Raw genomic sequence first — 23119 nt, 5'->3', positions numbered from 1 at the left:
AAATGAAAAAAAATGTTTCTAACACAAACCATTAAAACAGTATGCTCATCAACTCACACTGCTGCTTGGCCTGCTGTAAGTAGCACTATTAAATCACAGCAGCATTCCATTCTCAAGTGCACTGAATCATTATGCTTTTAAAATACCAATGCTTACACACATACACATTACATGTATTGTTTGGTCTGGGTATTTCTAATACTCAACATAAAAACGAATAACAAAATCCTAATGTGATGACACCAAAATGAATGGAACACAAGTGTGACAGGCAGGGTGGTTTTAGTCCAAAATTGGCCACAAACACACACACACACACACACACACACACACACACACACACACACACCAAAAAACCTACACACACACATATATACACACACACCAGCTGTTTTATATTTTATTAGTTTTAAATTACTAAAAAATCTCAATGTTCAGTACAAATGATTCATTTTTAGTAATTTAGAAAAGTTCTATATTTCTTTATTAGATTTCTTTTTTATTTCACTGGTTCTATCCCGTTTTAAGAAATTGTGGAAGGGTCTTACTGCATTGCCTGGGCTGACCCCAAAATCCTAAACTCAAGCAAACTTCCCAACTCAGTCTCAGTCTCCTCGCTGCTGAGTCTACAAGCAGTGTCTACATTAGAGTTTTCACAGTGTGAGAAGCATTACCTGTATGTGTATGTGCACATGTATGCAGTACACTTGTATGCATGTATAGAGGCCAGAGGATAACATCAGGGGCCTTCCTCAGCTGCTCTCCACCTCACCTTCTTTGAGACAAGATCTCTCCATGCACCCAGAACTCAACCACCCATCAAACCACAGGGATCCTACTTTTTCTGCCTCCCGTGTGCTGGGTGGGGAGAGCTGGAAGGGATGGAAAGGCCTTCCTCTGGTATGAATGTGCAGGAAAGGCCAGCCTTTAGCTAAAACAAGTATGCGCTCAAGAAAAGCTCCCACTGCAGCTTCCTCTTCCAAGATGAGCATGCTCCCCTACTGAGATTAACTGGCCCAGCCCCTCACAGCTTACCTTGCTGTGATGCAATGCTGTGTGTATCTCCACTGAAACACACAGCTCACTGAGTCCAGACTTACTTCCCTGGTATCTGTCTTAGGGCTTTCTTCCCTGCTTCCAGTCAGGTTCCCAGGTCCCAGCTGCACAGGCCTCAGCAACTGGCAGTACAAGCAAGCATGACTGCACCCAGATTTTACCTGGGTACATGTATCCAAACTCAGATCCTCAAGATTGTATGGTCAGTGTTTTACCAGGAGAGCCATCTCTCCAGCCTCTGGACTGGGTTTTTTGAAATAATGATCTTATGTAGCAATTTGTGAAGAGTAGCTAATCATATCAGAAGCAGAGCACTCACGGGGGTTTACTATTGCTTTGATTTTAAAAATATCTCTATATAAAATCCTTGAGTTTAACAATTCATAAATTTCTGTATCTCCTTAAATGTTGATGAAAACTAGTTTTCTCACTGTACCATACAAATCAACATTTAAGTCCATTAATATTTATATTAATTCAAAAACTAATTAAGTGGAACTGTTTTAGAGAAAAATTTAGAAAAGTTTCCTTAATAAATTTTTCTCAAAATGTTTCACTTGAATAGTTTTGAGAGAAAACAGTGCAAACTTCATTTTTAGTCAGTTTGTAAAATTAACATGACTTTCTAGAGAAAGCTTAGTAAAATACTGGCTCAAATTGCATCCCTGTATTTTGTTTTTCTTCCTGTTTTACATTTTAGATTTCTTTATTTTTGAGTATATGAGTGTTTTTGCCTTTATGTATGCCTATGCACGATGTACGTGCCTCGTGCCCACTGAGTTCCAAAGAGGGTGTAAGCTCCTCTGGAATGGAGTTATAGGTGGCTTTGAACCACTATGTGGGTTCTGGGAGTCAAACTCAGATCCTCTGGAAGAAAAAGTACTCCTATAACCACTGAGCCAGCTCTCTAGTCCCCCTTGTGTTTTTTGACAGAGGTCATATGTAACTAGGCCAGCCTCTAACTTGCTACATAGCTGAAATGACCTTGAACTTCTGATCATTTTATGATACCCTGGGAATTCTGGGATTACAAGCGTGAATCTCTACACCTGGTTTTATGTGGTCCTGGGGATCAAGCTAAGAGCCTGATACATGCCAGACAAATTATTTAGCAACTGAATTACACCCCCCACACACATTCCCTGTACACTTTTACAATTCAGGAATTTGGTTATTTATTGAAGGTGATGTTTTTAATGGAAGGATTTATAGCATGCCCTCAAGGAACTTACACATGAGAAAATTAAGAGCACAAAATAAGATTATAACAAGGAGCTGATACATGTGACTCTCTAGGAATCTCCCAAACCTTTCAGGTATCTAAAGCACCTAGCCTTGTGAAATAAGTAGCCATCAGTTCTCAGCCTCTCCAGTATGAAGACAGCACATTGTACTACATAGACAGAATTGAGTAAAGTCTTCTAATAAACCCCCTTTTATTATATATTTGTTCTAACAGTCTGTTCCTCTAATACAACCCTTAACGGATTCCTTAATTGAGTGTTCATTTGATGTGTTCACCCTGTATTTTTGTGAAAGTCATGAATGTACCTTTTAAAATGAATGTGATCCCTACCCTTCCTCAAAAGAATAGGAGAAGAACAGATATGTACATAATCGATTGGAGTTACACTGAGTTCAGGACTACAGTACAGGAATAAACAGCATACTGAAAATTAAAGAATAATTTTATCTCCAGAAGGCTTGGGAAAGTCATCTACAAAGTTCATGCTCAAGACCCATGTAATCAAACTACAGAAGAAAAAAATACATTAAAAAAAGTCACATAAAAATCTCAGAATGGGGACTGGCAAAATGGCTCATCAGGTAACGGCACCTGCTGCCCAACTATGAAAACCTGAAAACCTTAGTTTAATCCCTGGAACCCATTAAAGATAGGAGGAAAGAGCCAACTTCCACAGTTATATTCTGACTTTCACACATCTTTGGCATGTGCACTACACTGATAGCATACTTGCACAAATACACACACTAATAATAATGAATAAAATTTAAAAATTAAAAAAGTAAATTATGAGTGCCATACAGTAAAGGAACAACTATTTTTTAATTAAACTAGAAAGCAAAATATTACATGGTGAACTAAAAACAAATCATATTACTAAACTATGCATTCTACATTTTCAAATTACAGGAGGACAATCTCTGAAAAATCAAGAACAAAACACCCTGTAGAATAAATACATCACCATCTAGAATTTCTTCACAAAATTACAGAACTTAAGTAGCTTTTCTAAGTAGCTCATCTGTTAGCTGAACAAGGAAAGCTGATTATCGATGGAGACAACTCAATTATGATTGACTGCGGCAGCTCAAGAAATTCACCCAGAAAATACAAACTGGCTTAATTACATTTAGGAAAAACAGTTGTTTGAAGAGTTGAGATAAATATCAGTAGTTGATCTAAAGAAAACTAAGCAGACTATGTTTCTTCCCTCTTCATGAATGGCTATGTATAACCAATAAGGCTCAGAATCTACTGAGTTTGGAGGAGATGAAGCTTTGGGCCCTCCCTATGAGGGATATGCATGGCACCATCTACAGGACAAAATGCACACAAATAACTGAATTAATAACAAGTATTAATTCAATATAACCCAAAGTAGAATTTACTAACATTATAACTGATTTGGCAGAAATATGTACCTAGCAGAAAAAGGCTTAGTTAGATATATTTCAACTTCTATTACTGAATACTAAAATGCTTTGGTAACTTAGTTTTGTGACAGACTTGGCCTTTTGAGAGGAACTTAACCTAAAATTATAAGGCAAAGAATAATTTATAAATTCATTTGAATGGCTAGTATTCCTAGACCCAAATGTAGTCACAAACTACTGTGTATACTTCCCAGGCTATCAAATCTTAAGAAGGGAGATTTTCTTTCCCATGGAAGTTTCCAATAAAAATAATTTTCAAACTATGGACTGCTACAATCTGTTACTATCCTGGGTCAGACCCTTACCATTTCTGGCTTATTGTAGCATTCCCTCCAACACACACACACACACACACACAGAGAGAGAGAGAGAGAGAGAGAGAGAGAGAGAGAGACAGAGACAGAGACAGAGACAGAGACAGAGACAGAGACAGAGACCGACAGACCAACTGACCTCTTATACTATTATTATATCCCCTCACTGGAGCACTCCCTCACTGGTCTCCTGGCTTACTAGAACACATCACTGGTCTTTTGGCTTCCTCTTTTGCCTCTTAATACTTACTAGCAATCTGGGCTTCCTTTAAAAGTCAAGCCAGATCCTGTCACTCCTCAGCTGTGGTTTCATCCTCATTCAGTATACAAAGCCAAAGCCCTTGTCATTAGATCACATGAGCACATATGATCTATTCTCAACCCAAAAAATACTTCTTCTGACTTGTCTCATATTCTTCCACCAGCCAGTTTAATTTGAGACACACGACTTGTGTTTCTTCAGCTTTCTTTTTAATTCTACAACACAGCCTTTATTTAGCTTGATCTTCCATTGCCTAGTATGTCCCCAGATAAGAACACTATTCTCCTTCACATCCTTCAGTGACTGCTCATATTTCACATTCTCACAAAGGCCATCTGTAGCATTCTCATAAAGCCAGTAATTATTATCTCACAATGTATTTTATTTCTCTACCTACAGCATCTAAAACAGTACCTGAAAGTATCTACTCTAAAACATACAAACTAACAAGAAATACTGTGATATTTCCTGTGAGTAATGCTGCAGTCATTTTTACTTATATATATTTACTATACACATATGTATAAACTGATTTACCATTGCACTAAGTGTTTCTTCCCAATCAGGCCTCTCCCGGGGGTGAACATTTCTATGTAGCTCTGGAACAAAATCATCCTCTTCAGACTGTATTGAGGACTTCATTTTCCTACAGAGAGAAATAGGAGAGACTTTTGTAAGAATGTCTATTTCAGTAATAACTGTTTCAATGAACACAATCCAAAAGGCAGAAAAAAAAATCTTTTGATTTTAAGTTTAACTCAAAGAACTTGAGTGGCTAGTGGTGGTGATCTTAATTTCTATACTGGCTTCCAGATATCTTCTGTGGCATACAGAATACCTGCTTCCTACTCCAGAAAATAACTATAGTATTTATTATACAAGGCCTGATTACATCACTTCAACATAATGTGAAACTTGAAAAATGATCTCTGTAGTATCTACAGAACTGTGTGCGAAGCATTAGATCAGCATCACAATGGGACTGGGAAGGTGCATGATGGAGTTGGTCAAGTATTCACTGCACAAGCATGAGGACCTAAGCTCCTAAGGCTTGAGATAACACCGGGTTCATATATATATATATACACACACACACACACACACACACACACACACACACACACACACACACACACACGACCACTGACCCAGAAGTCCCTGTGGAAATACTCCTTAAATCAGTAAACCAACGGTTATATACTCAAAGATGTCATCCAAGCCATTCAAAATGAAGTGGGGAGGAGAAAACCAGCTGAGAACTGAGTAGCTCCTCAACAGCCCAGCAACGCTGAAGAGACAAGGGACAAGATGGGACTGCTAAGTGCTCTAAGCTCTCTCGACTGAGACTCCAAGAAAGCCATGTCTTAGAACTGAGCCCAAGAGAACAAAAAGTAATGCTATACGGTCAGACCCAAACCATACAGTGTCAGAAGTGTTAGGGAAAATACTACCTCAATTTAGAAAATACAAATGTAAAACAAACAAAAACAAGATTTATGAGCAATTCCCCATATCACACGATAGCCAATAAAAACCTAGGAGGCAAACTTAAACAAAAAGTAAAGGTCAAGGCAAACTCTCATTTAATTCAGATTTTTAAGTTATCGAAAAGAAGAGGCAGTATGGTCCATTCGTAGAGTCTGCCTCAGATGGAGGAATCTGTAAGCAGCATCACTCTTGGCCCAACAGGAAATGGCAGATAAAGGGCCATCAAGGTGACTTCCTGGGTGAAGGCTCTTACCATCAAGCCTAATGACTTAGTTCTAGCTCCCAGACCCAGATGGTGGAAGGACATAACCTCCACGCATGTGCTACAACATGTGTGCCCATACATAAATGTACATACACATACAATAAACCAATAAATGTAATTCAAATTATAAGAGTTTGCTAAAGCAGATAATCTACAAAACTGAAACTTTCCTGGAATGCATCAGATAAAAGGACTCAGGGCAGGCAAGTAGGGTAAACTCAAGAGAAATGAGAAGCATGGGCTTTTTTAAGATGAATTAGATCACAGGCAACTACTTGCCTGGGGCCAAGCAAGGGAAAGAAATACACTAGCTGGTAAGAAGCATTTGCTTAATTTTTTATTAAGTTGCTTAAAATATTTATGACTCATATGTTCAATGAAATGAAAGAAAAATAGATAAAAGTGAAGTTTTCAACAGGGAGTATTGAGACAATAATGCTCACCCTAAGAAATGCATCTGCAATTATAGATTCATTAGATGTGGGCCACAGAGACAGTTCAGGAGGTAAAGGTGCTTGTTGCCATGACTGATACAGGAGTTTGATCCCCAGAATGATGATGGAGAATCGACTCCTGAACATTGTTTGCTGACCTCTTACACGCTACCAAGGAGAGTATGTGTGTGTGAGCAACAAGAAAAGGAATGTAAAACAAAAACGAAAGCAGGTAGTTTAGAATTGTTTAAAAAGGAATTCAGTAGCTGTATTAACAACGAACCTGACTAAACAGTTAACTAGAAAATAATCATCAACCTTGAAGGACACAAAAAAGGAGAAGAAAAGATAACGCACGCACGCAAACACACACACACACACAATCAAATAAGCTGGGTGAAGGTGTCACAGGCTTTTAATACCAGCACTTGGGAAGCAGAGGCAAGTGGATCTCTTTGTGTTCCAGCACAGCCAGGGGCCAATAAAGATACACAGAGAAATTCTATCTCAAAAAATGTCATATAATATAAACTCTCATATATTTTCTAAACTGATGATTTAAAAGAGTAAGGAAGATTTAAAAGAGAAAGGAACAGAGCCAGCATTTAAAAAACAATGTCTGAAACTTTTAAAACTAATAAAAAAATATCAAGCTACCAACTCAAGGAATCTTTCACCAAATCTCAAGCCAAAGTTTCTTTGGGGATTTTGATTGATTTTTATTTTATTGTGGGGTTCTGCCTGTCTTCATGAGTGCACACCATGTACATGCAGTGTCTGTGGAAGCCATAAAAAGCACCACATCCCCTGGGAATGGAGTGACACTGTTGTGAGCGGTTATGTGAGTGCTGGGACTTGAACCAGAGTCCTCTGGAAGAGCAGTCCCTGCTCTAAAGTTCTGGGCCATCTTTCCAGACCTCAAGCAGAATTCTTAAAAGCAAACTAGGTATATCATACCCAAACCACTAAATATAAAATCCTACAGGAAACTCAAAGTCAGTACAAAGGACAAACTGACTTCAAAGAAACAAAAATGACAAGAAAAAGGAGAAACCAAAAGCATGAATTGGTGTTATAAGGAAACACAAAACAAAAAACAAAAAACACTATTACCTACAAATTCTATCTTTCAAAGTATCCATTTGAAAAACACAGGTAAGATATGCCATTTTCAAAACAAACCTAAATTTACCAAAAGGAAAACAAGGGCACAGGTTTGAGAACTACAGAAACATTGGAAAAATAGAAAAGACTGACAGACTCATGGTTGAAGAATGTACAACTATAATCCCAGAATTTGGAAGTCAAGGCCACCTGTGCTACATGGTGACTTTGAGGCTGGCCATTGACTACAAAGTAAGATACTCAAAACGCCATTAGTAATAGCAATGCTTTATGTGATGTGTGTGCATAATATGCACATATACAAACACATATGATACACATACATTTATTATGACGTGTATTATTACAAAAACATAGAGAAGCTGAATTAATTGAGTTGTAAAGACACATCTTAAGAATAGGCAGTTTCGTTCTATGGACTGAGGTCTTGCACTTGCTAAAAAGGAAAAAGCGAGCTGTGCACCAGCACTCACCACTCTGCTTCATGACTGCATATGCAATGTGACAGCCTCCTCAAGCCCCTGCTGCCATGATGACCTGGCCTCCCGCCGGTGACTATCTGCCCTTGAACCAGGAGCCAAAACAAGTTCTGTCTTTCTGATGCTGTTTCTGCCAGACCCCTTTGGAAGGATCAGAAGTACAAGGTCAGCCTAAGCTACAAAGCAAGTTTGGGGCTAGACTGAATATATCCGACTCAGAAAGAGGAGATGAGAACAAATCATATATACAAAGAAAAATGAGCAAAAGCTGATGCTTCTTCAGTATCTAGGAACCCAGGACAAAGACAGATGAAGGGAATAAAAAAACACAGAGAACACACTGAATAATGAAAAGGGAGCCAACCATAACTGGAATACAAATGGGTAATATACAGATTCTGAGGACATTGTAAACAATTTTATTTTAATGCAGTTACATTCTAATTTAAATGAAAATTTCAATTCCCAGAAGCATATAATCCGTCAATACTAAAAAAAAAAAAAAAAAAAAAGAAACAAAACAAAAATATAGTCATAAAAAAATTAAACTCTGGGCTCATATGTATTTATTGGTGCATTATTTCAAGCACTGAAGGAATAAATAATAACACTCTTGTACACATATATTCCTCCAGATTATAAAAATAAATACCTCTCAACCCATTCAATGAGCTAAACAAGTCTTAAAGATGATACAACAAAAGCTGTCAAAGACATCACTAGAAAGAAAATGAAATGTGATACCATAAACACAACTCAAAAACAAATTAGTGGTGGCAAATGGAGGTCCAAAATTAAACTGGCTTACAATCTAACATCAACCTCTAACACTGACCACACTCTGAAAGGCGGGAATCACATATGATTCTAACAATTAACATTTGATGACTATCATAAACTCCAAAGGGCGGCTACTTTAAAGAAGACATCTAGCATAATTCTTAAAGGTGAACCAGGAGAAACAGATGTCTCTACTAACACTGTTTGAGGTCCTACTCAGTTGTTGCTGCTTTTTCAAGTTATAAAAAGAAAACAACATAAAACTGGAAAAAGAAATAAAATAAAGATTGTAATTGCTTGACATATACACAGATAATATTAAAGTCTGTACAATTTAGAATTATAAGATAATTTAGCAAGATTCCTGGTCATATGATCAGTATGTAAAAATCAAGTATATGTATATTCAACACTACATTTATAATTATTTATGCTAAAAATGTAACCAACACACATATTTTTAATAAATTTCCTAAAACAGCCTACTACAAAGTATTAGTACTGCCACTTGCACCAAATGAATAAATTTCACAAATGTTCAGCAACAAAAGCCACCGTCCATAACACAATACATAATTCTATTCAAGTGAAATTCAAGAAACAACAAAATTCAAAATTCATCTACAATGACCAAAGAAAGAATGTAAGAGGAACAAAAATTGTGAAACACTAGAAGAATTATCTTGATTGGATTGTATTTAAATAAGGGTGAGTGTGTGAGTGTTTGTGTCTGTGTGCACCAAGCTATAGACTTCACTATATGCAAGTCATATTGGAATAAAAGTATAAAATAAAGGCTTATGGACAGGCAATAAACATCAATTTACTAGGCATAAATTATATTTACATATACTGTATCTCATAAAAACTTAGTATCTACATATTACACTGACTCTTATTCTCTGCTTTTAAAGTATGAACAAATTTTGCTTTCCCCATGTCTGAGTACAGCCCCACCTCTTACAGAACAACTTACTGCTAAGAATTTTCAACTATGAAATCTAAAGATCCCAAAGCTATTTTTTATAAGTTTCTGTAAAATATCTTCAGACTTGAACCTGTATATAGTAGAACAAAACAAAGCAAAAGTCCTCAAACAGAAAAGTTGTCAGCCAAACTGACTTGCTGATTCTCCTGAGAAAAACTCTTTTTATCTTTAATACACACTCTATTTGTACCAGATCCCTGCTTCTCACCTCTGAGAATGCACACACAGCAGTTCTGAAGTCCCACAGAGGCCCAGGTAGCCCCCTTCTAAAGATAAACAGCATTATTACAATGTCCAGACCAGCACTCCAGAGACCACTCCAGTCCAGACCCCTCTTCTTGGTCCTGTGAGTGAATTCCAAGTGGCAGCAGTGTTCTGTCTTTCTCTTTTCCTTTTCCCAGTCATTTGTTTATCTATTAGCCTTTATCAAGTTTGGCCCTGGTTCTGCTACAGCTGAACGAAGAAGTTATTCCCTACTAGTGCTAACAGGAACCAGAAAGAAGCCTGTCTTAAGGCCTCACCATTTTCTGATTTTTTTTGTAGATAAGAGAAAATGAGGGATAGGAAAAGTGCTCTCTATCAGAGACAATGGGTAACTTGGGAGTGCTAATCAATTTCTGTCTATATGGACAACAATATGATTCACTTCCACAGACCGCTTTGAGAGACATCCTATACAGCAAATCTCATCACCTCTGCTCCTTTCAACTGTGGGTGAAATAATTCAATAGTAAATCGGAAGCTACGAGGCTTTTGTGTATTCTGTACACCTACAACAGAAAAAAGCTACAACCTGACATCCTAGAGTTTGATATATTACTATCCTACCTTTGAAAGACACTAAGAACTCTGACTGCAAAGCCTCTAAATACAGGAGCTTGGGGCTGGAGAGATGGCTCAGCAGGTAGAGTGCATGCTGTTCCTTCCAGATGATCCAGGTTCAGTTCCCAGCACCCACATGGCAGGTAACAATCTGTAACTCCAGTTCCAGGGGTCTGACCTCTACAGGCACTGCACACATGTGGTTCACACATACTTCAGGCAAAACACCTATACACATAAACTAAAAATAAATCAATGTTTTAAAATATGCAGGATCCCTGTTCTGATTAGTTGTATATAGATTAATACATGCTTAAATAAATCTAAAATACCCAAAATTAATAAGAAAATTTAAAAACAAAATTTCTAACACTAATGGGACTAGCTACATTGTTGAAAATATCATCCATATTTTCTAAAGCTTTTATTCACTTCTAACTGAAAATGTCTGATATTTTAATAGTCATTATGTTTTAGCAACAAAAGTTCCCAGTCCAGTATCCCTGACAAATGAATAATATTATATGCCCCACTGTCTTGGGGGAACCCTCTATGTCATCTCTAAATCCCTCTGTGGACTTGTGTGTGTTCTAGGCTTCTCACGCTATGACTTTACAACACTGCACCACAAATTTCAACCATTGAGGAGTTAGTTATTCCTTAATATTCAGTTGCCCAAATCATTTACCTTAATTATTCCATGGCTAAATTAATTAGCCCAAATTAATTCACTTAAACATTTATTCATCTGTTTTAAGCACTTTATTATACTAAATGCACAATTAGACAGAACTAACAAATTTGTGGTATTACACAGTTTTATTCTGAACAAAGTATATTCTTAATTTGTTTCCTGGTTTCTTTTATGTTCTTCAGTAAAGTCTGTTATTTTTGTTGTCATTACCTGATAATGTTGATTGGAAGCCTTTTTTAAAAAACATTACTTTTGTCTTCCATTATCTCTTCTAACGTACTGGTACTTAATAGTTTGATATGTGTGATTAGGTATTTTACAAAGAAGACTGGAATGTGTTGTCACATCAATCACTCTTGATACAGCAAACCAGTTTTCCTGGTTTTCATTTAGATCCCTAGAAATCCATCATGCTAAGCACCAAGCCTTTCAGAGAAGTTTCCTTAGGAGACTGGGGCAGGAGAACAACAACCTTGGCACTGTGCCTTGTATTCTAAGACTACATATATGTGAAGACACAAATGTCTGGCCCTAGTCTGTGAAATCTCTGTAAGTTCAACAAAGGGAAATGAACCCTGAACAAAATGGGATGGCTGACATCAGCAAGCCAGATTGACCAATTTCAGGAAGACTAAAAGCAAGTGGGATCACCCTGACTGGTAAACCAAACTCTCCCCAAAGGCAGGGATGAAACTGTTACAGAAGGCAAAAGAACCCTCAGAGCTTTCCTTACCAAGCAGGAAAAGGAGAAGAAAAAAGCCAAGACAGAAAAGAAAGAAAAAACAAAAAAACAGAACACTTAGGTAGAAGAAAAGTATTTTATTTCAAATAATTATAACTGAAAGACAACACAGAAAAATGGATGACTGTCAAAGAAAGCAAACAAGAAGCAGAACTTCAGTGTCCAGGAAGGGTCATCTGTTCTTGTTAAGCCTGCTTTCCTTTGAAATACAGTCCATGCAGCCACAACTAGAATGGACCTCACTGTATAGACCAGCCCTCAAACTCAACAAGGTTCCCTTGAGTGCTGTGATAAAAGGTGTATTCCATATATTTTTTTAAAAGTTACCTATGTTACATTTATGAGTAAAAGTTTAAGTATGCAGAGCTTTAATTTAAGAAGTGTGAAAGTGTAATTAACTGAGAAACTTTTGAGTTCACAGAGAATGCAATGGTTAGGAAAAATCTTAGTCTCTCTCTCTCTGTCTCTGTCTCTGTCTCTCTCTCTCTCTGTGTGTGTGTGTGTGTGTGCGCGCGCGCGCGCGCTGGAAATAAACCTAGGCATACTAGACAAGCATTCTAACACTGACCCACACCCTAACCCATGTGTTTAATTTTACATAAACAACTTAATAAATCAAAAAAAATTTAACTACTTACACAGTTTCTTTGCAGTAAGGCCTTTTTGAACATCAAAAATCTTATGCAGACAAGCATATGACTTTCTTATGAAAGGTTCACCTTGGGCACCCAGCCAAAGGGCTGAATTACTGAAATACCAAGAAAGTCTTGCACTAGCATGCCTTGAGGTTAGGCCATCTATATCACAAATCATAAAGGCAGAATAATGGCTGAGCTCCAATACTATATACAATCTTCTGAGGTTAGGGATGCTTACAGCAGACTTGGATGGTTGTTATTCTGACACTGATAACAATATGCTCAAAAAGCACATATAACATTAAACAAATATTTTGAAGACCAAATTAAACTCCCAAGCAACATAATAACTCTTTATGGCAAAAATACACATTTTGGCATTTTACATGAGATATTAAGATGAGATGCCTATAAAAAGAACATGAGTGTAGAGCTATAATTACATCAATGGTTAAGTGTTAGTATTTTCTCTCCACCATGCCCAGTTCATAAAAACTGGTTGGTAATCTCAAGAATTTCAGAAGAAAGACAAGATGATAAAAACGGGAAATTGTGAAGTATCTTGTAGACATGAAAGTAAATTATTCTAACAGAAAAGTAGGCCTGTAAAAGACATGAAACACCACTATCCAGTCCTACTGAACAGTGTAGCATCACTGCAGGATCGTTCCCAGCAAGGCAGAGATGGGGTAAAGCATCTGCAAGCCAGTCAAGCATGAGATACAAGTTCCTAATGCCCACCTGCCTGCCAAGGAAGATGTGTGCTCAAAATTGGGCTGCTAAATGGAGAAAGAAGTTTCTCTTCTCACTTAAAATCAATGGTCTTGAACTCGAATACAAGTAAAGGTGCTTGAGGGGCTCAAAATAGTGGATTCATGGCTCCTCTCCAGTGTTGGCTGCATCTCTCCACATCATTGATGCAAAGAAACACTGCCTCTGAGAACTTATTGCTTAAGCAGGGACTAGCAGAATAGACCAAATATATCACAAACTTTTATACAATGAAAGTCTTGATCTCGATCATTACACATGGGCTCAAATCTTTACCGTATCGTGACAATGTGTGCTAGGTAGATCTAAGACATAAATCCCCATCTGGAGAAATATTTTTTTTAAAGCCCTATTTTATAGACTTGCAATGCAGTTAACAGACATACTGTATGTAACATATTTAGCCAAATATACTTCATGTAACAACTCCTAAATAAAATTTCTCTTTCCTGACAAGATTCAACATTTACAATCTTCAGTTTCTGGGTTGTGATTCTCTTCCCACTTACAGAAATCTCTTTTTAATGATCATTAAAGACTATTCTAGTCTAAGACTCTACGGATCTCTAGTCTAAGGACCACTGCCCAGGGGAACAAGGCAGATAGAGCACATGAACTCCACAGTACAAGTGAAAAGTAACAGGAGCTGAGATCTGAGTCTGTGGCCCCCTGACCTCACAATGGAGAGGTCTACCTCTCCAGTGCTACCACAAAAAAGATCCATTTCCTGCTAACAAATCCAAAGATAAAGGATATTGCAGAAACTACCAGACAAACATTTGCTCTTCTCTCAGAAGGTAGTGCCTTCCCTAAAGCAGACAGTGGCTAGAGCCAGCAGGAACCCACATTCCAGATACCTGACAACATTAGCTCTCTCATCCAGGACACCTCTAGTGACATGGTGCCATTCTTTTAAGAGCATATTTAAAACCTAACTTCGATGCTATTCATGAGAGAATAATATACAATCTTTTGCCCTCATCTCGTTTAGGAGAAAGGCAGACAGAAAGAGACAGACAGACACAGATGGGGAGGGGGTGTGCAACCAAGACAACGGCTTGATTTAGGTGAATTAGCACAGGTTTTAACTTCAGTGTACACGTAGCTATAAACTGACTTGACAAACAGCTCTTCTCGGCACAGACCAGGTTCTCCACAGTTATAGCTGCAGCACATCTCATCCAACCCTTCACCTTCCACGCCCACATGCATTTTTCTGCTTGGCGTTTCGGCAGGAACATGCTGGGGATGTTGCGAAAGGCTGTACTGCCTTGTTTCCTCATGCCTTACTGGTGAATAGGGTGAGAAACACTGGGTGAAATGGGGTCTTACCCACATCTCTCTCTGGAATTTGTAAATAAAATCCCAAAGGCATATTTGGTTTGGAAGATTTACGGTGATATTCAGATAGGATATATAATTGTAAACAAGGACAAACTAACTATGATTTTATGGTTTCCCAAAACAAGACCTACAAGTAGCTTGGTTTCTCAGAATGACTATGTTGTCAGTACTCCCCAAGATAAAGGCTCAACCTTACAGACTTACTCTTAAATGTCAAAAGAAAACCCGACGGGGGGTCCCCACTGCTTAACAAATATATCTACGATTACAGTTCCTAACATACTGTAAAATGTCAACAGTCAGGCCCAAGGTATGTCTTCCTTTAACTAATATCACAAAGTAACTAACACAACTTTAATTCGGTCATTTTTAATACAAACCCAAACAAAACATATACTGATGGGACATACATAGACAATAGTAAAAACCACACCTTGAGAGATGAGATTTATGTAAATCTGGAAAGCTAAATGAAATTATGGGACAAAAAGTGAAACAAAAAAGAATGCTATGTTAATAAAAGCTCATTTCTATAATCTCAACATTTTTAAATATACTTCTCATTTGTTTTAACCTGTGAGTAACAAATTCACATGATGTATCAAGAGCTCCTAATATTCAATCACTCCATTTCCTTAACTAAGACTTAAATTCTAGATTTAAAAAAAAAAAATCCTTTAACTTGAAAGGGAAACACAGACACACACACACCCATGTACACACACAGGGAGTGGGGGGCGGCTACTTGTTTTGAGTATTAAACATAAAGACAGTATCTGATGAACTGATATGTTCACCTGCCTAAGGACTCATAGATAAAATTAGAAAGTTATCTAATTGCCCGTGCTAGTAGCAGTGGGTGTATGAAGCTCTAACTTCAAATTTCATCAAGGTTTTTGTTTTTTTAAAGTGTCTATAAATGTGTTAATGTCCATAACTCTGTATGAAACAAAAATGGTTTCCCAAATTCTGTGGCATTGTGATGGGATTAAATACTGTTGGTTTCCTCCAGCAGGCAAAATCTCTTTCTTTAACAGAGGCCACAGAACTCTCAACCAGGAGACATCCTACGAAAGCTTCCAAGTATTAAGGTTCTGCCAGAAATTCCAAAGCCCAGAAAAACGCGGGTGTGGGTAAGTGGGTAAAATGAGGATCAAAGCCACAAAATAACTGAATTGAATTTAATCAAAGTATTTCATTTATATTCATAAATGCAGGCAGCTGTACACACACACACACACACACACACACACACACACACACACACACACTCACTTCAGCACACATCCCAAAGAAAAGGTGAATATCCATTAGATGCAAATTCAGATCAAATCTATTAAGATACAAATCAGACACAGAAAGGGGTAGCAGTTCATTATGAGTCTCTACTTGAAATTCCTGAAATGCTACAACAAAACCTGTTTAACACCTTCTCTTCCTGGTGTTGGAACAAGTAATTGAAAATACATTTTACAAGCTCAGGGCAAGTTGTGGAATGAAGAATGCTACAGCCAACTGGAAAGCTGTCCTCTTCCACCCCAAACCTACCCAGAAAGAAAAGAGGATTGAAACAAAGGGGACAGAAGAGGACAAGAGGACAGACAGACCAAGGATTGAGGACAGAAGACCTTAATCACCTGAAATTCTCTTCCCTTCCTTCATCTTCATCATCAGTCAGCTGGGTTGTAACATCAGAATCCTGCCAAAACACACTGTCATCCCCCAAAGAGCTACTCTCACTCTCTGTCTCCATCTCGTTTTGAGATCCTCAAGGCATGAGATACGAAGCACCAGCATTCAGGTGGGTGAGCACTACTGATGCTCACTCAAGAATGTGCCTGCTATAACACTGGCAAGTGATGATGCTGGTTTCATTGCAGCTGGGAGTGCAGACAGGAAATCCCAGGCAGCACACTCACTGCAGATGACTGTGCACCTGTCACACCTTAGACCCTCCCACTGCCTTAGGCTCTCTGACCTACATAATAAAAACCAGAGTCCAAATCAGGGGGATCTTTCGCTAATTATCCACTTTTAATGACTATTTTCTTATCTCATTTCCAGGTAATGGGTATTTTCAAAAAGCAGGCTTCTGTTTCTATCTCAGCCTTTAAAATGACAAACAGAAAACCAGAAAGGCTAACTACACACACACCAGTGTCCTGTGCTAGGCACCATGCAAGGCACAGTTATACACACCTCACGGTTAGGGAGGATCATGATTAGTAGAGAAGATATGTAATGTCTAGAGCCCTGCCCAGCTTCCTGCCTTCCTCTCAGAAGTAACTTTCAGGTGTACCTTTGCTCAAGTGACCAGAGTGACATTGAAAAATATAAGCCTATCCAGGGTCCATCTAAGGGGGAAAAATGTCAAAAGTTGAAAGGCACTGACAATTATTTTATGAAATGAAAACATGTTTCTACATTTACACTGGAAAGGTCTGTGCTGGCAGTAAAAAGGGTCTACTAGGAAGTAAGTACAGGATCAGTGACAGTTAAACAACACAAATGCTTCTTAGGAAACAGCCATGCTGGTACCAACCACAGATGTATCCTGCAGTGGTAGGTACTTCTCTCCTGCTGAGCAGCAGCAGCAAACATGGAGCCCTGACTTTTATACTAAGTTCAAACATATCTCCAAAAAAAAAAAAAAAAAAAAAAAAAAAAAAAAGGAAAAGGACAAAACCAACATCCAAGACCTACCCCTACCCTTGAGCTTTCTCACTTGGAAGTTTGGAAAATGAACTTCTGGGTGACTTGGCTTATACAATAGCTTCTCCTCCCTGCAACTTCTAGAATACTCACTGATTGAATGCTGCAGCTTTGACAATTGATGGAGGTTTTGTCTTCTGCTAGAAACTATAATTTATTGGCAAACCTGAAAACAGGTTTAGAAAATGAATTGTTTCTGACAGGGATTTTGAAAATTTCCCTAATAGTTTACATAAAAACATCTTGTAAAATATTCCCGTTCATACCAAAGACAAATCCTAGTATATTCTTATCTCCAAAATTGCTTCAAAAAATGAGATGACCATGGTATCACTATAACAAATTTATTATCATCTAACAAAAATTCAGAGGATGTGAATTACATTTCTTCCTTGTTTTATACATTTAAATAAATACCCCTCAAAACGGATATTCAAATCTAAAAATTAAATTACAGAACATCATGTGAAAACTCCTCTCAACCAACCATCTTACAGTAAAAGGGTCCTGAATATAATTTTATAGAGTTCTTACTAAATTTTTATAAAGCCATAAAAATCATAAAACACAGATAAGTCTTACTATACAAAAATGTTTGTATCCAGCTTGAGATGGCTCAGTGGATAAAAATGTCTTCTACATAAATATGAAGACCTAAGATTAGGTTCCCTAGAATCTACCTATACAGCCAACAATGGGGGCTGAAGAGATGACTGATCAGTTGAGAACACTTATTGTTCTTACAGAAGACACAGGTTCAATTCCTAGGACCCACATGGATGCTCATAACCATCTCTGTTGTCCACTTCTGACCTCCTCAGGCACCAAGTTACACACAGCATAACAAAATAACATGCAGAAAAAAAACCACCCATACACATAAAACAAATACTTTTTTTTAATTTCTTTAAAAAGTTTAAAGCTGAGTATTGCTGTATGTGTCTGTGATCCCAGCACTGGGAGCAGAAAAGGCAAACCCTCTCAGTCTAGCCTAACTTTGAACAACAGGTTCAGTGAGAGGATTTAGTTTCAGAAAATAAGGCACGGAGTGCCAAGCTGGACATAATATCAAATTCTGGCCTCCACACATGCATACACAAATGAACAAATCTGTACATGCGTGTACGTACACACACACACACACAGGGTTTATATCTCCTTTATTAATACCAAACATGAGCATAGTCAAACTATAAAAAAGAGAGGAAAGAAGCACATCACAGCTGCTTAATTTTTTTTTAAAATATTTAATCAGTTGATACAAATCTCTAAGATCCAACAGCCAGGATGGTAAAATGTTAAAAAGCATAATAACCAACAAAATCCACAAGACAACCCTATTAGACATGAAAAAAGTACTTAATGTAACACAGGAACAAGGGAGGAAGGCCCACAAAGGAGAAGGCTCTTGCACATAAGCAAGGATTTTAAGTGTTCTTAATAAGCCAGGTATGATGATGCACACCATTCACGACCCAAAGGCAGAGGCAGGAGTTCAGGCCACCCATGGATCCACAGTGAGACACTGATTCCTGGGCAGGCCATTAATTAACACAAATTCCAATACCAAGCATGAGAACCCACCCCACCCCCGCCTCAACTTTACAAGCTGGTCAAGGGAATCCAAGGGATTCCCAAAACACTATAGGCTAATGATGCTGTCCTTGGTTGCCTCCTAGAAATGGAAAGTAAGTCCTCATTGCTAAAGATACCATATATTTTGGACACAGGACCTTGAGGGTTAGAACTGCATCTAAATCCTTCTCCTGGAGAACTTGCTTTAATACCAGAAGATACCATGCAAGCTTCCAAAGGAGGGAAACAGCCATTAACCCCACAGAGTCTATGAAGCCTAATAATGGCCTATGGGTGCAACAGTGGCACACATACCTTCAGCAACAGACAGCTCTCCAATTGGACTGAAGGCCCCTCAACACGAGGAGACTGTGCCTGGTACTGTAACCTCACCACTACCCAGGACTAGTGAAGTCATGGGCCTCGAAGGGGAACCTACAGCCACCACTTCACCAGAACAGCATAATCCCTTCTAAATATTTATCCTCTTACTCACAGATAAATATAGGCCTCACCCCTCATCAAAAGGGGAAAAAAAATTTACAACAATGATCAATACAGAAAACCACAACCAATCAAAACACTGAACAAGGGACCATATGGTGATTAGGCCTAATGGATACATCTGCAACACAACTTCTGCACCTAAGGCTCAGAGATCATAATGGAAGTAGGTAAGGGGTGAAAGACAGCAAGCAAAAAAAAAAAAAAAAACCAGGAAGTTTGTGTCTTCTAAAAATGTCAAAGAAGCTAGACCCATGAAGGTTCACCAACCTGGCTGCCTAGACAAGACCTAAACAAGTATGACACGGAGACATCCTAACATGGAAGGGAGATATCTCATTGGAACTCAACCCTGGACAAAGAACTGCAGGCAACTAAGCAATGCTGGGAGCTAGAGAACTCTGGATACTTTAAACAAAGAAAGATCCATCTGACCAGAAAATATAAGAACTAATGGAACATTGTACCATTAAATACAATAACAGTCTAACTTTAACTACACATGTTAGTTAAATTAATTTCTCCTTCTCTTTAAAATGGCCACTTTAACACTGAACCACTCATTGTGCCCATTGTGGAAAATATGTTTAAAAACATATGTTCGGAGCCAGGCAGTGCTAGTGTACACCTATGATCCCAATACTCAGGAGGTGGAGGCAGGTGGATCTCTCCCTTTCTCTCTCTCTCTCTCTCTCTCTCTCTCTCTCTCTCTCTCTCTCACAGAGTAAGTATATGTAACAAAATTTTAAGATAATTAACTGGGAAATCTGCACTCCAAGACTTTCCTACTTCACTGGCCTCAATGGTAATATGTAAGCAAATCCTTATATAATTCAACATGTCTTTAAAAGAAAAACAAAACTGTATGTGTGTGTGTGCACACATGTGCGGAGGCCAGATTAATCTTAGATGTCATCTTCAGGTATGAACTGCCTTGCTTTATGAGACGGGTTCTCACTGGCCTGGAGCTTCTTCTGTAGGCTAGGATGGATGCCAGACAGTCCTAGGGACACACCTGCCTCTGCCTCACTAGACCTGGGGATATAAATTCATGTGACCTTGGTAGGCTTTTTTTTTTAGTGGGTCCTAAAAATTGAACTCAGGTGCTAATGCTTGAACTCTAAAACTTTTTAAAATAATATTATGGGGGGGGGGGTGTGTGATAATCCCTTACCTGAAATACCAGTCAGTAACTAGGTTCCAACCATCTTAACCTTTTTCCGTTTTTCATCAGTCCATCTGTTTAAATCAGAAACAGTCCATGCACATTATGACAGTCAATGGGTCCCTTTTCACTGAAGCTTCCCCACCTCCTCCACGGCTCCGCCACTGCTCTGCTTACTTCCGTTCACCCTTTTAGGGTGTGATGAGGATTGAACACCTGAGCCTCGTATGTGGGATAAAATCATAAATTCTTAAAAGCTACAAAGAATACTGTAGCTTAATGTTTTCTGGCTATCTACTAGTTTTCTAAAATAAATATTACTCAAATGAACAAGACACATGTGTGCATAACACACACTGGAGTGCATGGGCATGCATGCCTGTGCACGCACACACACTTTCCCTACATGCACACTCATTGTGTGACCAAAGATGCATAGATAACCTGTCTCACACTGCTTTACCAAGTATAAACAGGCAGTTTCTCAAGGACTATGACATTAAGATGTTTCAAATGCCATGTGGTTTTAACCTAAATAGTCTCTTTTATTTTGACTGCCACCTACAATATGTCTGTTCTCCCACACAGTCAGCTAAAGACAATGACCATACTTGCACACATATGAAAAACTCCATGTTTGGTTCCATTGTCTGTTTAGTTCCCATGGTTTAAGAACAACAAAGAATCAATGCAAACTATAGAATATCCTTATTGTAGAGAATAGGAATTTGGAATCACTCTTAGGTTCAAAAAACATTTAACACCCTAAGATGAACTGACCTGTTCATGAAAACAAGAAATTTAGTGTGCTAAATTTAGAGATTAGATGACTACTGAGAATCAGGAGACCAAAGATAGTTTACCCTAATATATGGCCTGAGTTATCTGAGAAAATACGAACTCATGGTATCAGAAATTTAAGGCAGTAACGCAGAAATACCCAAGACCCTCCAAGTCCATCCTGTGTAGGTCCATCTGGCCCAGTCTTGTCAAAAAGGATTACATTTTTTTCCCTGCTCCACTCTCCAGCAAGAAAACTGATACTGTGATATAGAAGTTAACCCAGCAATAGATTCTGCAAGCAATCACAAACATACTAGAGCTCTTCAAAGAACAAGAGAGAGGACAACTCCCCAGAGTGCTGGTTTTCTCACACAGCCTGCCATGATGCCTATCTAATCTGTTGCTTCCAATTTTATTTCTCAGTATTAGTGTGATTTATAAAATATTACTTTAAAGTCATACAGGAGCTTACTGTTTTCAATGCACTCATCCATCAAAATGGAGAGATGACAAAAAGAAATAAAGCCAAGAGAACAGTGGGAAATTTGCATCTAAAACATGGAATTTAGGGAACCAAAGTTTCAAAAGAACAAAAAATAGTCAAAACTGAATTCATTGTTCTGCTTAATATTAAAGGATGTAATAATAAAACAGGTGTAACAACAAAGTTTAAGAAATGATACACTGTAAGAGAGAACAGTCCCAGCACTGTTACCTAAAGTAAACAAGCTACCTGTTTCCTGAAAATTCCACTGTATTAGCAGAGAAATCTGTGGTCTAAATACACAAACAAACATACACTCCTCAGTAACTATGATTCAAAACTACTCAGAGATGATTTTTCACTAATAACTTACAAACAAGTTTGTTTGATTTGAAAGTATCAAGTCTATTGAGGATCCAAACCTTCAGGTGAAAATTAATTCTAACTTAATTTTGAAATCAGCAGCATTAAGGTAGTTAGAGACTAGAAAAGAGAGCTGCTGAGTGGCAATGTGAGAGTGTGCGTGCATGTGTTTGTGCACACACACACACACACAAACACGCAGGCACAGAGAGAGAGAGAGAGAGAGAGGGAGAGAGAGAGAGAGAGAGAGAAAGGCAAACGCAAAAGAAAATAACTGCATGCTCAGAGAATAGGCAATATCTGTCTTGTTATCAGGGTGGACCTTTGTTACACATGTGTGCATAAAGACTAAGTTCTTAAAGTTACAAACAAAAAATATCCACTGTTCAAAACCACAGGTTTGGGGATTAAAGAGATGCTTCACTGATTAGAGGACTGTGGTTCAATTCCCAAAACTCCCAGCACACAACCATATGTAACTCCATTCCTAGGGGATCTGAAACCCTCTTCTAACCTCTTAGGGCACCAGGCATGATGTGGTTCACAGACATGATATATTCAAGCAAAACACCCATACACGTAAAATTAAATTTTTTTCATATTAAGTTTTTTTCAAAACTGAAACAATTGTTTCATTATCTCACAAAACACA

General features: G+C 38.1%; 1 protein-coding gene across 3 annotated transcripts in view; it reads right to left on the bottom strand.

Annotated features, from left to right (window-relative positions):
• Arhgap32 (Rho GTPase activating protein 32) overlaps positions 1 to 23119 on the bottom strand; it is a 230322-nt gene that overhangs the window by 126792 nt on the left and 80411 nt on the right. For all 3 annotated transcript variants that reach the window (XM_051197026.1, XM_051197027.1, XM_051197028.1), the window contains exon 2: positions 4849 to 4957. In XM_051197026.1, the coding sequence (XP_051052983.1) occupies positions 4849 to 4957 (109 nt within the window). The remainder of the gene's footprint in view (positions 1 to 4848; positions 4958 to 23119) is intronic.

Source organism: Phodopus roborovskii, unplaced genomic scaffold (genome assembly GCF_943737965.1).
Source record: "Phodopus roborovskii unplaced genomic scaffold, PHOROB, whole genome shotgun sequence".
Classification (NCBI taxonomy): Eukaryota; Metazoa; Chordata; class Mammalia; order Rodentia; family Cricetidae; genus Phodopus; species Phodopus roborovskii.
Note: the sequence above shows the minus strand (reverse complement) of the source record. Positions and strands in the feature narration are given on the sequence as shown.